At 34.5% G+C, this 15,636-nt stretch overlaps 1 protein-coding gene across 1 annotated transcript in view; it reads right to left on the reverse strand.

Moving 5' to 3' along the window:
- Positions 1-15,636, reverse strand: part of CPS1 (carbamoyl-phosphate synthase 1) — a 142,165-nt gene that overhangs the window by 54,486 nt on the left and 72,043 nt on the right. Inside the window, exon 21 of the mRNA XM_027122405.1 lies at positions 12,592-12,710. Coding sequence (XP_026978206.1) covers positions 12,592-12,710 — 119 coding nt within the window. The remainder of the gene's footprint in view (positions 1-12,591; positions 12,711-15,636) is intronic.

Raw genomic sequence — 15,636 nt, forward strand, 5'->3', positions numbered from 1 at the left:
AATTATGGGATGGGCTTACAATTTTATTATTATCTTCTTTTAAAACATCCCCCAAAAGGCAGAAGCTAAGAAAAACACTAGGCCTGATGTTCAGTAATGACACCAGTTTTAATAAGGAGAGAGAACTGAGAAAGATGTATGTGCTCTGTTCCAAGACCCCTCACCAGCCTCTCCCCTGAGTTTTACAGGGCTTCACTGATTATTTTTGGCATTTCACGGGTTCAGGACCATGCCACAATCACAATAACGCAATCAAGTGGAGAAGTTGTCTTCTCATTTTTTCTGTCAAGGAGACGGGTTGTTACCTCTTTCCTTGAGAGAAATGAAAAAGACATTTTTCAAAAGCAGAAGCAGCGTTTAGAAAAGCAAAGGATAAAACCCAGGAAATTGGGTAAGTACCACTAGTTTCTCTTAATTTTTGAGAGCACCATGCCTTATTTCTGTACAGCAATGAGGTCTTTGGAAGAGTTAAAGAAAACCTTGATCTTTATCTCTCATGTCTGGGACAAACAGTGATCCGATGTTCATGTGAAACCATGACAGTATGAAAAGCATTTATTAGGATTTGGGTTCACTTAGCACTATCACAATAATGCTATAAAATTGCAAGTGCTGATTTTCAAGGGATGACACACTTAAAATTATACTTCGCCTTAAAGGCTATTACAAACAACAAAATCAAAACCTAGAAGAAAACCTTATGAGAAATTGATACAGTAGATATTTTTAAGTAGGCAATTTTTAAATTCCTGAATCCTATGTTCATTTTTAACCAATCTTTAGTGATCCCAATAATCCAGAAATATTGTTATATAACTTTTAATCTGGTAAGCTCATTTATATACATCATTAATATATGATGATTATAACATCATAATTATATTCTATGAATACCAAGTCATGAAAATGAGGGAAATAACCTAATACAGGTTAGGTTAATCATAATTTTTGATCCTTAATAAATCACATTTTGTATCTCAGTGATCTCTAGTTGAGAATGCTGTGACTCTCTTTCTCTGCCCTTGATTGCTAACAATGAAAAACAAATGGAAACCACCTAATCACAGTAATAAGACTTGTCCATTAGTATATAAAAAAGTGTTCTGCTACATTCAAAAGAGCAGGCTTCTACTAAGAAAATAGCTTTCACCTGATCAGACTGAGCTAAAAGGCAAAGTCTATACTATGGAATATCGCTTCTGTTATTTCTGCTTAGAAAATGTATTTATAATTTAAAATACACTCAGTGTATTCTTTTTCAAAACTTAAGAGGATGTATTCAGTAAGCAAAAATCCTGGATTTTCCCATGAATATAGGTTTGTTATACCTCCAGAATTTAAATCCAGTGGATAAAAAGAAATATTGTATAAGGCCCCAGTAGAAAACTGACACTGAATGAGCATTCTTTGATGTCACAATAAGTTTATTTGGAAGTCCTATATTTTAAAACTTCTCCATCATCTTTGTTTAAAGCAAGTCACGTTTCCACAGAGTAGTTTTCCAAATACCACATATGTTGTCCAAGCAACAAATATATAACAAATGTGTAACTTTCTTTGACTTTTAGAAACTATTACTTAGAATCTTATTAAAATTATTTACTTAAGTGAAGCCTATCTACTGATAACTACTGCATAGATTTTTTTTTCTTGCTAAATGTAACTTGTGTAGAAATAATTTTTCATCTAATTTTTCTAGTTCTTAAATGAGAAAATGTAAGCCTTTTCTAGAAAGGGGAAAAATAAGAAGCCATTTCTAGAAAAATTGTAGAATTAAATGTAGAAAAATGTAGATGTAGAAAAATTCTAGAATTAGATTCCTGGTGACATGTCACACTAGATCTATGATAATTTGAGGATTACTATGTACATGGAAGTCAAAAATCTTTATCACTGAGGGTTTTTCAGAAGAAGACATATAATACCCAGATAGCAAAAATTCTCATCTGTTTCATACTAAAAACTATATACTCAAGAACCGAGTGAGTAGCTCCCTCTTCAAGTTACCTAGAGCTAAGTATGGTCAATTAAACCAGACCATCTGCTAAAGATAGGTGGTAGGTAGGGTATGAGGCAGTATGGGCAATATCAACATAACCATGTGATGGCCATTATGTTATCATTACTATATTTACATAGGCAAATAGTGCCTAACTGCCTACTTCAACCCGAGATGGGCCAATATCACTGACCGAATCTTAAGTCAGGGAGGCAAGGCCACTGCCTCACTCCTCGAGATACGCATCACCCACTTTAGCTCCCAGGGCACTAGCGGAGGTTATGCGCCCATAAAGGCATCTCAGGTATGAATGAGAAGGTGAAAAATCCTGAGGGCCAGTGAGTGATTACCTAGCATCTGTAATTATAGCTCAGGCAGACTATTTTGTCTACATTTAATTTCCATTGTACACTTCAGGAGCTTTTAACTCACACCCGCATTAACATGGAAGTAAGGCATTTACATTTTATTTAAAGAAAAAAATATATGTACATGTATGTATGTGTGCATATATACACACATGTATATATACTGTCACATAAATACAGAAAAATTTAAAAAGAAAATCCTTACGCTAGCTCTCCATTCTCTTGAAAATTCTGTTTACAATGTACTCTTAAAGGTGACTCACCAAGGCTTTCTGCTTTCCAGGCCCCCGCGTTTTCCTCACAAGGGTTTAGAGAAGGGCACATCTCTTACGAGGCTTCTGCTCTAAGTGGGGTCAACAATTCAGGCAGGGAAACACGCAGCTCACAACTTGACAGCTAAGGAGGAGCTGATCTCCAGCTGTCTGATTTAAAAGTCATATCTCTACAAAGAAGCTTTTGAAAAGGGTTAGCGACCAGAACTGAAGGCAGAAGCCCTGGGCTAGATTTCTTGCTTTCCTCTGACTGGTGTGACATAAAATATGACACACACCTCTGTGTGACTCAGTTTCACCACCTACAAAGATAGAATAGTGAGTATTTTCCACCTGTATTATAACAGAAATTCACCTTAAGGTCACCAGAGAAATACAAATCTGTGCATCATAAGTGTTATGATTATATATTTTTCACCTTAATCTTCTTTGCTGGTTAATTAAATCAGAGCCTGCACTACCATTGTACATATTTATGAATATTTCTCATAAAAAGTTTTCTAGAAATTTGCAATTTTGAAAACTTAGATAACTTTTAAAATCAAAACTAGGTAGGGGCTTCCCTGGTGGTCCAGCGGTTAAGACTGAACTTCCACTGCAGGGGGTGTGGGTTTGATCCCTGGTCGGGGAACCATGGCACAGACAAAAAACAAACAAACTGTGTAAATTTTGGCTTGTTCTCAACAGGCAATAGAGTTTACAATGTCCATGTAAGTATTATAGTGCTCCCAGTATATATAATTTCTATTTGACTGTAAAAAACAATTAGATATATCCCCTTTTATTAGAAAATAGGCATTCAGAGACTTCCTAGCTAATTAGTAAATATATAGTCACTTAAATAATGAAAACCTAGAGATGCTGATTTCCAGTGTCTTCCAACACAGAGTTTATATTCTGTTTATTTTATTTTATTTTTTGGCCACACTGTGCAGCATGTGAGACCTTATTTCCCCGACCAGGGATCGAACCCATGCCCCCTGCATTGGAAACACAGAGTCTTAACAACTAGAAAGTCCCCAGATTTTATATTTTGGACTACACATTTTCCAATTAATAATTTTGTGGGTCCCTTGAGCAACCAGGAATTGTAATATATTTTCCTCCACTCCAATCTCCCTTCTTTGGCATGACTGAAAAATTCTGATTTTCACTTTCTACCAAAAATATTTTTTATTTATTTAATGGGAATATCATCATACAAATATTATTGAGATTTTACTCTATGCAAGGTCAATTTCCAAGAAAATATATAGTATATAAAGAACTGAAAATCATTCTTATCTGTTTCAGAACTGACACTATTTTTTAGAATGGTGAAGTCCATTCTTCAGTCACACAAATCAGCAAAAGCTTTTAAGAAAATCTTATAATAAAAGTATATTAAGACATGGTATTTGAAATTTGCCCTAATGGAATTTACAGATTAATTGGAGCATTCTCCTAGTATGTAGTAATTACAGAACAATGAGCGAAATTGTGTGGCTCCAACTATAACGTACATTGAGCAAATAGGTAGAGAGTATTCATTTTAATTTCTGTTCACAGCCTTAATTTCCTTATAGGAAGATTCTCATTTTTATGAAAAACAGCATAAATATAACAAAATAATAGCAAACACGATTTGTCACTTCCTGAGTACAATTCATCCATTTACCTACTTCTTTCTCATTGCACATTTGGTCCTTTTAGTCTAGCTCCTACTCTTTCCTCCCCATCAACAAATTTGGTGGACTTGCTCAATTCTCTCCCTCTCTGCTCTCCCTAAACCATGACATATTGTTGACAGTGTATTCCTATTTATTTATTTATAATTCTCTCTTCCCTTGGTTCCCATGGCATAGAGATATATTGAAGGAAAGATGCTATCCTTGGATTCCAAAAGTCCTGAACTCAGATCGTGGCTTCCGTGTGCACTTCCCCTGAAATCTTGAAAAATTTATTTAAATGTTCTGAGTCACTGTCTTGTTTATAAAATATGGGGTAGGGTTGCATACCTTCTAAGAACTCTTAAACTGTGACTTATATGAGATAACTTAGTACACAAAGATCTTAGAGCTTCTTGGTCCATTAAAAGCATCCTGTCTTATGTATACCTAAGCATATACAAATCTTCAAAAATAGATTACAAACCCATTGAAGGCAACTAACAATACGATTTGGTCTAATAACAGCTCCTAATAAAGAGAAATGTCATCAAGTAAATAACCTATCATGCTGAGATCACAGATGTTGACATACGGATAATCTATTAAATCCTGGCTATTAATAGATACATACATACTACAAATTATGAGTATATGTTATTTTAAACCAACTTAAGATTTTTGGAACTATCGAACATATAAGAATCAATAAGCAGAAAATATATAATATTTATTTTATGAATGATGTGAACATCACTCTGAAAACATTTTAGGTGAAACATGCATCTTGCCCATGCCAGACTCAAGTTCTCTCTCACTCTTTCAAAATGCAAAATTATTTGTCAAAACTATGAAAGCAATGTTTCAATAATTAATTCAATGAGGGTTCTCAGATCATTAAATATTTGATGCAAAATTTTATTCACAATATACCTGATATAATAAATTATTAGTTAGAAAAATTAATAGAGGCTTGTCAAATCTGTGACATCGCCTAAAATATCACATGGAACATAAAAACAAATTAAAAATAAAATGTATTTTTGGCATTAGTTCACGGGCATGGAAATTCCCACAGTAATGTTCCTCTTTTCCAGAAGAAAAACTAACCTTTTTATGTAAGGTCCAATAGTTAGTATTCGTGAAGAGGTTTATTAGATAAATGGTTTAGGGTATGAAGACAAACCATAGGATACTAATATGTAGTAACTAATAAAATTGTTTTCCTTTAGAGTCAATTACTTTATATATAATATATATTCAGCTTAGAAGCATGGCTAACTAGTAAAATAAGAGAATATATATTTTTTAAACTAGGGTGAAACTGAGACTTAGAAATATAGTGTGAGTTGATAGTGAAGTCAGAGGACATAACCTATTTTCTGCAAATCAGAACAATGGGTTCCACTAAAGTGTCCAACCATCTCTATTCTCATTCTACATTCAAAATAATAAACACCCAAACACTTAGTGTGTATATATATATACACACACACATACATTCTTTAGTGTGTGTGTATGTATGTATGTGTGTGTGTATATATATATATATATATATATATATATATATATATATATATGTTCATATATATATGAAGGTCCACAGACTGGGGTGGAGAAAACAACAAATGGTATCACAAGCATATATCATAGTAAAGGATCATAAAAATTATAACATGTGATTATACATTATATATAGTGAAATGTATATTTTTCTCTAAATTGCTTCTATATTAAATACCCTTTAAGGCTAAATGATTACTTTTAATTTTTTCTACCAAAAAGTATAAATTATCATTAGAAAGTAAAGTACTGATCCTTCTCTGTCTTAAGCTTAAGTTTTGGTGTTTTTTTAAATTTTTATTGGCGTATAGCTGCTTTACAATGTTGTGTTAGTTTCTGCTGTACAGCAAAGTGAATCAGCTATACATATACATATATCCACCCTTTTTTGGTTTCCTTCCAGTTGGGTCACCACAGATTATTGAGTAGAGTTCCCTGTGATAAACAATAGGTTCTCATTAGTTATCTGTTGTATACATAGTAGTTATGCCTAAGTTTTAATGACTTTTAGGTGACACTTTTCCCTAGAAAACTTCAATCAAATACAAGCACAAAACGTTCTTGTCTGGTTTTGCCACGCCTCCTGAACAAGTTAAATAAAAAGTCAATAGAAACTAACGTGTGTAGGAGAGGACATTCAAAGGGAGTGTTCCAGCTAAGGTGACACCTGCATTATTACATCTGCCAGAAGTTTGTGGCTGCAGGGAAATGGCCAACTTTACTGAGCTCAATTTAGCACTTGAATGCCCAAGTGGAACTCACCAGGCTTGCCCCAGATTGTTTTCCTAAGCTATAGGCACACCTATGACTTTTCAGCCCTCAACAATGGATGTAGTTTATCACATTGAACATAGTGATGTTCAGATGAAAATTAGGCCCTTCAAAAGCACACCTTCCTCTTTTTTTACTACATTGTAGCAATAAGTGGCAGTGAAGGGGGAAGAGAATATTAATATTAATATTATCAGAATTAAAAGTTAAAAAAAACAACATATGAGCCTACAGAATAGTGGACAAAAGCAATTTCTGAATAACTTGCATATTAATCCATAGTAAATTAAATTTATATCAATCATTAATAGAGAAATAAATCCAAAACTTAGCCACACATATGGTGCCCCCAAACTTAGCCACATATATGGTGTAAACTGTATCACAGTGGTCATATCCCCTACTTTTGAACATCTAAAATGGATGAAAACAGAGTCCTTTTAAACAGTCAAGCATTATGTTGCTAACATAAATAGCAGCATTGTGCAAAAAAAACACCAGAGAGCAAAATGGACCATACTGGGAAAATTGCCCAAATTGAATGAAATGCAAAAGAACAAGCAGTCATCATAACGGGTGGAAACTTTCCATTTGCTGATTTAACGTGGTACAGCACAAGCAGTGGATGGCTGCCTTCTTTAAGCTAATCACTGAAAGAAGGATTCAAAACTTAATTCAACTTAGTTCCAGTCAGTAAAAGAGCAAAATTATACGACTTAGGCAGGTATAATAAAGTTCTTCAGCTACACATGTCAGTCAGAAATAGCAAAAGAAACTAAAAATTAAAATAAAGAAAAAAAATGTAAAAAAGAGTTATAGGCAGAAGATAGGCAGGTGCTCAAAGCTGGTAATTAGCATATTCACATTTTTTCTTGCATATTCAGGTTGGTTTTTTTTTTTTAAGTATCATGACTGTCTTTCAATCTAAAATTGTTAATCCAACTTGATATTATAAATAAAAAGGTTTGGGGTGTCGTGTCTTTAAATAGTTCTTGCCCACAAAGAAGATTTACTACAGTTGACTAACTTCCTTACTTATAGTGAAAGGGGTTCAACTGTGATATTTTTGTACCTGTGCTTATCTATTTATTACTAATATTGTTGAAACCTTTATCAAATGTGCTAGTTCTATGATGATGGGACTATCATCGCTTTATTAAATACTGTCACTATGCTGGAAGTGTCTACTACATGTAGTCTGATTTCCTCCAGATGTTATATAATTCACCTTTCCACCTTTCCACATCCCTAAATATATATATATATATATATATATATGTGTGTGTGTGTGTGTGTGTGCATGTGTATAGGGTTTAAATATAAAACATCCTAGGCTCCAGAGTCCTGCTCAGGTTTGATCTCAATTCTGTCATTTATTAGCATGTGATATCAAGGACGTTGCTAAATATCTCAGAACCTCAGTTTACTACCTATAAAATTGGGATAATTACTGACTTTCTTAGGTTGTGGTAAGGATTAAATGAAATAATGCAATTAGAACAGTGCCTGATATGTAGTCAATAAATTCGTTGATCATTATCTTACACCTGGAAGGCGTTTGATGGAATCAAAATTCAAGTTTCTGTATTAACACATAGAGCTCGATTATCCATTCTTTTTTTACTTTAGAGAACCAGCTATATCAAGAGAACCTAGCTGATAAAGACATTTGACATATTTATCTGTTTAACTTATACTACCTGTGCTTCTGTCCTCCAATCCAGTTTTATTTGCGTGACTAGAATTGAATCTGTCTATGGACTAATGGAGGAAAGAATTAGAGGTAAGACTTCTGTAATTTTTAATAGACCAAAATAAATGCATTTTTCTTCTAGTGAAAATGCTATATGGGAGGAGCATTATGTGTAAAAGAGTCAATGTTGGTAAGATGAGTGAGTATGGGGAAAAGAGATACACTAAAGTCTGGATAGCTTGGTAGTGAAGGCCAATGAAGAGAGCTTTTGAAAATGTTGCAATTACACTGAAAATTCTGACAAGCTCAATTTTCCTAAACTACTTGCAAAGTGATCTGGTAATGTGAGGTTAATAGATCAAACATACGAATCCCAATGCATATGCATAATAGGCATTGGAATCCTCCATGATACAACTCACATCACATTGAGTAAAGAGAAACTTTTCAAAACCTAAAGAAATCCAAAGTGAAATATGTTATCACTCTAGATCGATTCATTCCACTACACTAGCTTATAAATTTGGGGAACTGCCTAGGACAGTCAACTTTCCTAGCATGCCCTCGGGAAGCAATAAACAGTTTAAGAAGAAAAAGAGAAAGTCAGTGAACCGAAGTATAGAAGAGAAATTCTTTGCTGAAGCTGTCTGAATAATGATTAACACCTAAGTTGGTAAGAATGGCTATTGCCCTGGAAGTTTCCAGAGGGTTGCCATTGCTATGATCATGTATTGAAGATAACAAACTGAGTTCTGATGGAAGCAAGCACTCAGAGCTGGGATGCTGAGGGATACTGAATTGATTATTCTAACACCTGTCTAACTTGGCCCATCACCCTGAAGAAGACGGGATTTCATACTTCATCCTCAACAAGAAACATGTTTATCTCCACCCTTCAAGGAAGTGAGAAAACTGTAATTTCTACTTTCTCATAGACATGTAAAACTCATCCGTTATTTCCATAATGCTAACCTTGTTACAATCATTGTTTTCTTTTCTCTACTCCAGTCTGTGGACATTCACATATACACCTAATACGTGGGTATATTCTATTTGGAAGTCAAATTCTGGACTTCATTTCAGGTGACTATATATAAATACAAGTAATAGACTGCCATCAATCTAAGTGCTATTCTCATCTTCTGCTAGTGAATGTATTTATTGCATTTTAGAAGAATTTTAGCATGATTAACAACTGTAAAGTGGGAATTTTTGTTCATTATTATAACGGAGTGCTATTGATCTTTTGATAAGAATGGCATTTGTATCACTAGCTATCATTGCTTTCTTATTTTAAAAAAATAGGTCTGGTATTAAAATAAGTGACAATGCATCATAAAGAAAATTAAGAAATGATACATTGCAAAATATATATGCAAATGCAAATCGTGACTCTGAAAATGAGTCTTAAAATGCATATATCAGTATAACAAGTAGCACTTTCATTTTCAGGGGGAAGAAGAGAAAACTTTCTTGGACACTCATCATGTGCCAAGGGTCCTTTGCATTTATATCATTTAAACTCCACAACAAAACTATAAAGGAGACATTAGCAGGAAGCACGTGAGGTTGGAGAAGTGAGGGAGGTGACGTGCCCATGATGCTGCAGTTGGTAATACTGTGCACCCACATATCTGACTGGCTCCATAGCCTGTGCTCCTTCCAGCGCACAGGAAGGAACCAGGTGAAACTTAACCCACGTCTAGCATTCTACACTTTACCCTCTCTTTAAGTTTCTCCTTTCTCCTAATTAAGATCCCCACTGCCCATTTTGCCAGGGACTTATAAGAAAATTGCAAAGGGACCTGGGCACATTGGTACCAGAGACATGCTAAGGCAAGAGAATTTGGGGGTTGGCCCAAATCAGACCAAATAAATAGCTACTTCCTGGGCCTACATCTAAAGTCAGCCTTTCGAACATGGGAGCAGTTGAAATTTTGAAACAAATCACAGATAAAAAAGAACCAGCTGACCTTAACCTTCCTCCAATATATAACTCAACCATATAATGCCAACTGTTATTAGATAGCTATTACTGTTGGAGCAGTATCTGCCTCGATGACCAAGCCTCTCTGGATATTTAGAAACTGATAAAAAGCAGAAGATGTCATAATCCAGGCTAATCATGAAGATAATCAAAATAGGGCAAAAACAAACAAACAAACAAATGTAAGTCCTGCACTCACCCACCATCAGTTGCAATATCCTTTCAACTTCAGATCCCAATGTGCCACAGAATGACTGAGACAGGGGGCTTCAGTAGCCATCTGTTCTTATTCTATTTATCCAACACCTCTAAATAACAGTCATTATTGAATTGCTATGTGTGCATCTAAGATACTCAAAAAAAAAAGGACGTAAAGTGTCCATCAGATAATAATAAGTTCAGAGTTTAGGTTTACTAACACCATAAATCCTCTGTTGAGGTCTTGAAGCAAGAGACAATTGTTAAGTATTATGTTTTAGAATCTTTTAAATTATTAAGTTGTATATAAAAAGTTTTTATTGTAGATGATTATGAACAATAGAAAAATCTCTATTTACAATTATACTTATGCCAGAAAATGGAGACTTTATTTTAAAATGTCAAATTAACAGCAAAAAATGCAATAAAATGTTGAAGTCAGAACGATGTTGTAAGTGATCTACGACTGTGAGTCGTTCTAATAATCCTCCAAACAGCTTTTTCACTATCAATATACACTTATTTCTGCTTAGTTAGAATTTCAACCTGCCTTCTGTTTGTAACAAAAACTATTCAATTAAAACATTGAATTTGTCCAAAAATCAGAATGGATATCAAGTGGAAATTTAAATCACAATAACATCTGCTGTTTTTCACCCCAGGACTCCTCCACTGCTACGGTTGGCATACTGTAAGTTTCTAGCACCCTCATGTGGTTTAATTGGAATGGTTTCACAGGCATTTGAAATCAGTTGTCTGAAACTGAAAACAGTGGAACAGACTATAATTCAACATAGAAGTTCTGCTGGCATCATAAACCAAGAAAGGAAACCTCAAGTCAGCAAAATTCTAAGACGAATGTATAGGCTCGATTCTTAACTTCTATCTACTGTTCATTTTATATGATCACTACAAAGGATGACTTACAAGCAACTACGGCTAGTTTCATTTTTGGCAGATTGGAGTCCCCCATTTTCAAAACCAAGCATTTGTTGTGGGTGATTGTTGAACAGATGAAAAAGAACCTCCTTCTGCTCAAAAAGAGAAGCAAGTGCCCAGTTTGTGTACATTTTGATTAAGTAAACCCAGTAACCCAATTATATGTTGCAGTTTCTAAATAGTCGAGAAATCCAGTCACTGAGAGCTTCCACTGTTTTCAACATTTTAAGCAATTAATTTTTCTACATTTACTAAAATCATTTGAGAATAATTTCTGCAAACAAAATTTTTCCCTCTCTAAACATGTGCCTAGGCTTGTAGGTGAGATTTCTTTCCATTAGTAGTGTATTTCAAAGCCCTCTTAAAGAGGAGAAGCTAAAGAGAAATACACTGTCTTTCTTAAACTGGTAATACATGTTCCTGTTATCACAGATCCAAGTTTAAAACCTATCTGTGACTTCATATGCCTGAGGTGCCTCAACAAACGATCTTCTCAGAAAATAGAAAAAAGTAGATTTTAAAACACTGACATTATAGGAATGTTCTGAACATGAAATAAAATTTTTAAAATAATTGGCCATAAAGGAGATAAAAATGCAAATTAGTGAGAGGTAAAGGGTCTATTAACAAAAATTTGAATGTGGCTTATTTGTATGCTGAACTGGATGTCCCAATGTTAAAAATATCAGTAGAATGCAAGAGGAATATGTTTGCTCATCAATACACAGCAATACGTAGGTTGATATTAAAAGAGAAGAATAGACTTCAGAACTTGGAAAATGTATAGAAAACAGAAATAGTATTCATTTCATTATTGATTAATAAAATTTAAATCTAGGTAATGTCTGGTAATTAAATAGCACATCAATCCATAAATGTACACCAATTTTTGTAAATTCAGAAGACCTAATAAAAACATCACTATGTTTCATGTCAAGGGTAGGGCAGGGGTAGAAGACAATTAAAATTATTAATAGATGCCTTTAAAAAGGTAAACGTCTAAAAACTGCCATTTCTTCTGGTTGTGGCTATTGCTTTGCAGCATTGGCACTATTTACTTCATTGAAGCAGAATTTTGGCCAAATGTGTAAGGGTAAGAGGAAGACAAAACTGCACAGAAGATACCTGGAGTGAATCAGAGCACAAGTGCCTTACCTGTTGAGCCCTTTTAGTGTCTTTTCCATGCTTAAAATGTCACGCATCTTATACAAAAACCACTTGTCAATGGATGTGAGCTTCATAATCTCATCCAGGGACACATTGTCTTCCAAGGCCTGCCAAAAGGAGAAGAGATGCTTTCTTTGGCAAACATCTTATAAAGGTCTTATTTGGTTGAAAACATAGCAGCCATTCCTCTCCATGTTAAGAGAGCCTGAGGCTATAGCCTGAGAATGAAACTGATATCACATCATTGACGTTCCTCCCAATAAACTTACAGATACTGCCAACTATATCCACAAATGGCATGAACAGGAGGTACTCTGAGTTAATCAGAGTAGTGTGTGCTCAGAAAAATTCCTGTAACAGGCTCTGCTTCCCTGCTTTTTATATGACTGTGTTACCAATTATATTCTAAATCTGGTATATCTTTTTGGCATTAAAGAGAATCTCTTGAAACTATAGTTATGCCAAATTGGTAAGAACATGTAGAATCAATATAATGATCATTTAACTTGTATTTTGGATAATTACCCTTTAGCATATTTAGCATATTTTTATCACTTCATTCCATATTCACACCAACCAGTCATTGAGAATTTATGGATCACATTTGGCTTGGTGTTATTTCTCTCAAATATTACCTCACAGAAGACTTCAAACAAAAAATTATTTTGAATCAGTTACTGTGACTTTTGTGCTAAGACAGGCATTTTACAAAATCCTAATATATTCCAAAACAATGTAGTAATAACTTCTGTTCTGATAGGCAGCTCAGCTTTTTCCTCAAGCTTAGTTTAGCAATTTCTCAAAAGTAAAATTACAGCTATGGGTCATTAAGCTGAGTATAAAAGGCAGCTGAAAGAAGAGATAAACTCTCAAAACCAAAACCTTCATATTCAAAAGATGCCTACTCTTATTCTTTTCTATGTTTAGATAATATTTATACTCAATGAAAAATGATAATCAAATATTTCAAAACAACATATTTTATTATGGCACACTATATTTTTAAATACCATTAGGAAATATATGTAACTAATAACTGCTGTTATATTTCAACCAAGGAGCTTAATTTTCCTAAAACTTTTACTTATTTCTGGTATCAGAGAGACCATGGTCATACATGTGGAGAAACAATATAGCTCATAATTCTATTGACTAGAATAAAATGACATCTAAGGTGAATACTGAAAGACATATTCGTTTCATAAGTCTATTTATGTTTTTTTGTTTAATTCTTCCTATAACTATAGCCAGGTTCCCAAGGACTTAATGTTATGCCTTATTTGCCAAGGGATTAAAGGGACAATTGGCTCTTTGACCATCAACACTGTGAGGGGAATAGAACCTTAAGGTCGTAGTGACACTTCTGATAGACCAAAGGACATTTTCACACAATCGCACACAGTAATTACACTGCGACTGATGAAGGACCTAGAATCTGCAGTCATTTTACTGTGAGGAAGGACAACTAGAATCACATCCACAGTTTTGAACAGAAAGCAAGATCCTGCCAGTCTTTCAAGAGCTGCAGCTTTGCCATGTCACACAGCCGTAATGAAGTTCGTAATGACCCCAAACAAGTTGGAGGTTACTCTAACGTTCTCCAAATCAAAAATAATGCCCTGTATTCTCCCCAAATCAAAAGAGGTGATGATCCAGTCATCCTGAAATAAGACTGCTGCAAAAATCAGACCTCAGAGCAAGTTGCCCTTTCTAAGAATTATGAAAGTGAGCAAAGATTTACTCACTCCCTCCAATCTTTTTCCCCTTCAGCCCACCACACTCCTCACACTCTTCGTCAAAATCACCAAGTTCCTGGTTGCTGTGGAAATGAACAGTAATGATGACCTCTAACAAACAGAAATCAGTTCCTTCTCCCAGCACGCTGGCAGGCAATAATTTATACCTCAGACCCTGCACTTCTTGCTCATACTCTGTGCAAGAAAGAATCTCCACACATTTTCCCTGAATTCTCATCCTTATAAGTCTGTTAGAAAAGAATGAGCGATACGCTTGAGTTTTACAGCCTCACTGGGAACCTGGAAATACTTCCCTTGTTCATCCACCTCAAAATGGCAGAAGTATGATGACTAGACTCAAGGAAAAAATCTATTTACTGTCCTTTGTCTGGAAAAAAAAATTATATGTATACATACAGACACACACATACACATATATACACTGAAATAAGAACAATAAAGAAGGTGAAACGGTTTTCTAGAATGACCTCTCATTACTAATATCACTCCCACCACCATGGAAAAATGTTAATTCTCTATTCCCTTGAAAGTCAACTTTGAGAAATGTCCATCAAAAAATACTAGTATCTCTCAGACTACTTCAGAATTTCAATGGAAATGAAATATTCTGCATTTGGAAACCATAAAGGTGAGGAGAATACATTAAATGCAATGAAGGAAACATTCCCTCCCCTCCTTCTATATATGAGCATAAAAGTTGCAGAGTTCGAAATCACTAACAGCATTTTTCTGTCATTACAAAGACCAGCATTTTTCTGTTGCTACAAAGACAAGTTACAAAGACAGATTCCCTTTTTAAAGACAAAATTCATATTTTCATCAACTCATTCCACATGTACATACACACACATAAAATGGTCAGAGGACTTTGTAGCTCCAGTGTGGTTTGGTACTGTTGGAGGATTAATACCTAACCTTCCTTAAATGTCAAAAAGCAATTCAAGGATTTCTGACCAGACAGATCCCAGCTGCCCAAATCACCTTTTATAAAATCAGATGAACTAAAACTTCAAAACTCTAAGCATAGTAAACATGAAAGGAGATTAATATGGCATTTAATTTGCATTAAAGGGAACTAGTGGGTGGAAGTGAGAAATGTGGGGCTTTTTTGTTCTATAAGTAAGACCAATAAAATAATTACATAGAAAAGCCTATAATCATGGAAGTTCTTTAGAGTTTGTTGTTTAAACACAGAAGAAGAATCAAATAAAGATTATTCTAGAGTCTTAGGTAGGACATACTAAGTGATACCATTTTACGCATCTTCCTTTCTAAA

This window comes from Aethalodelphis obliquidens, unplaced genomic scaffold (genome assembly GCF_003676395.1).
Source record: "Aethalodelphis obliquidens isolate GAN/ISIS:26980383/991018 unplaced genomic scaffold, ASM367639v1 scaffold2, whole genome shotgun sequence".
NCBI lineage: Eukaryota > Metazoa > Chordata > Mammalia > Artiodactyla > Delphinidae > Aethalodelphis > Aethalodelphis obliquidens.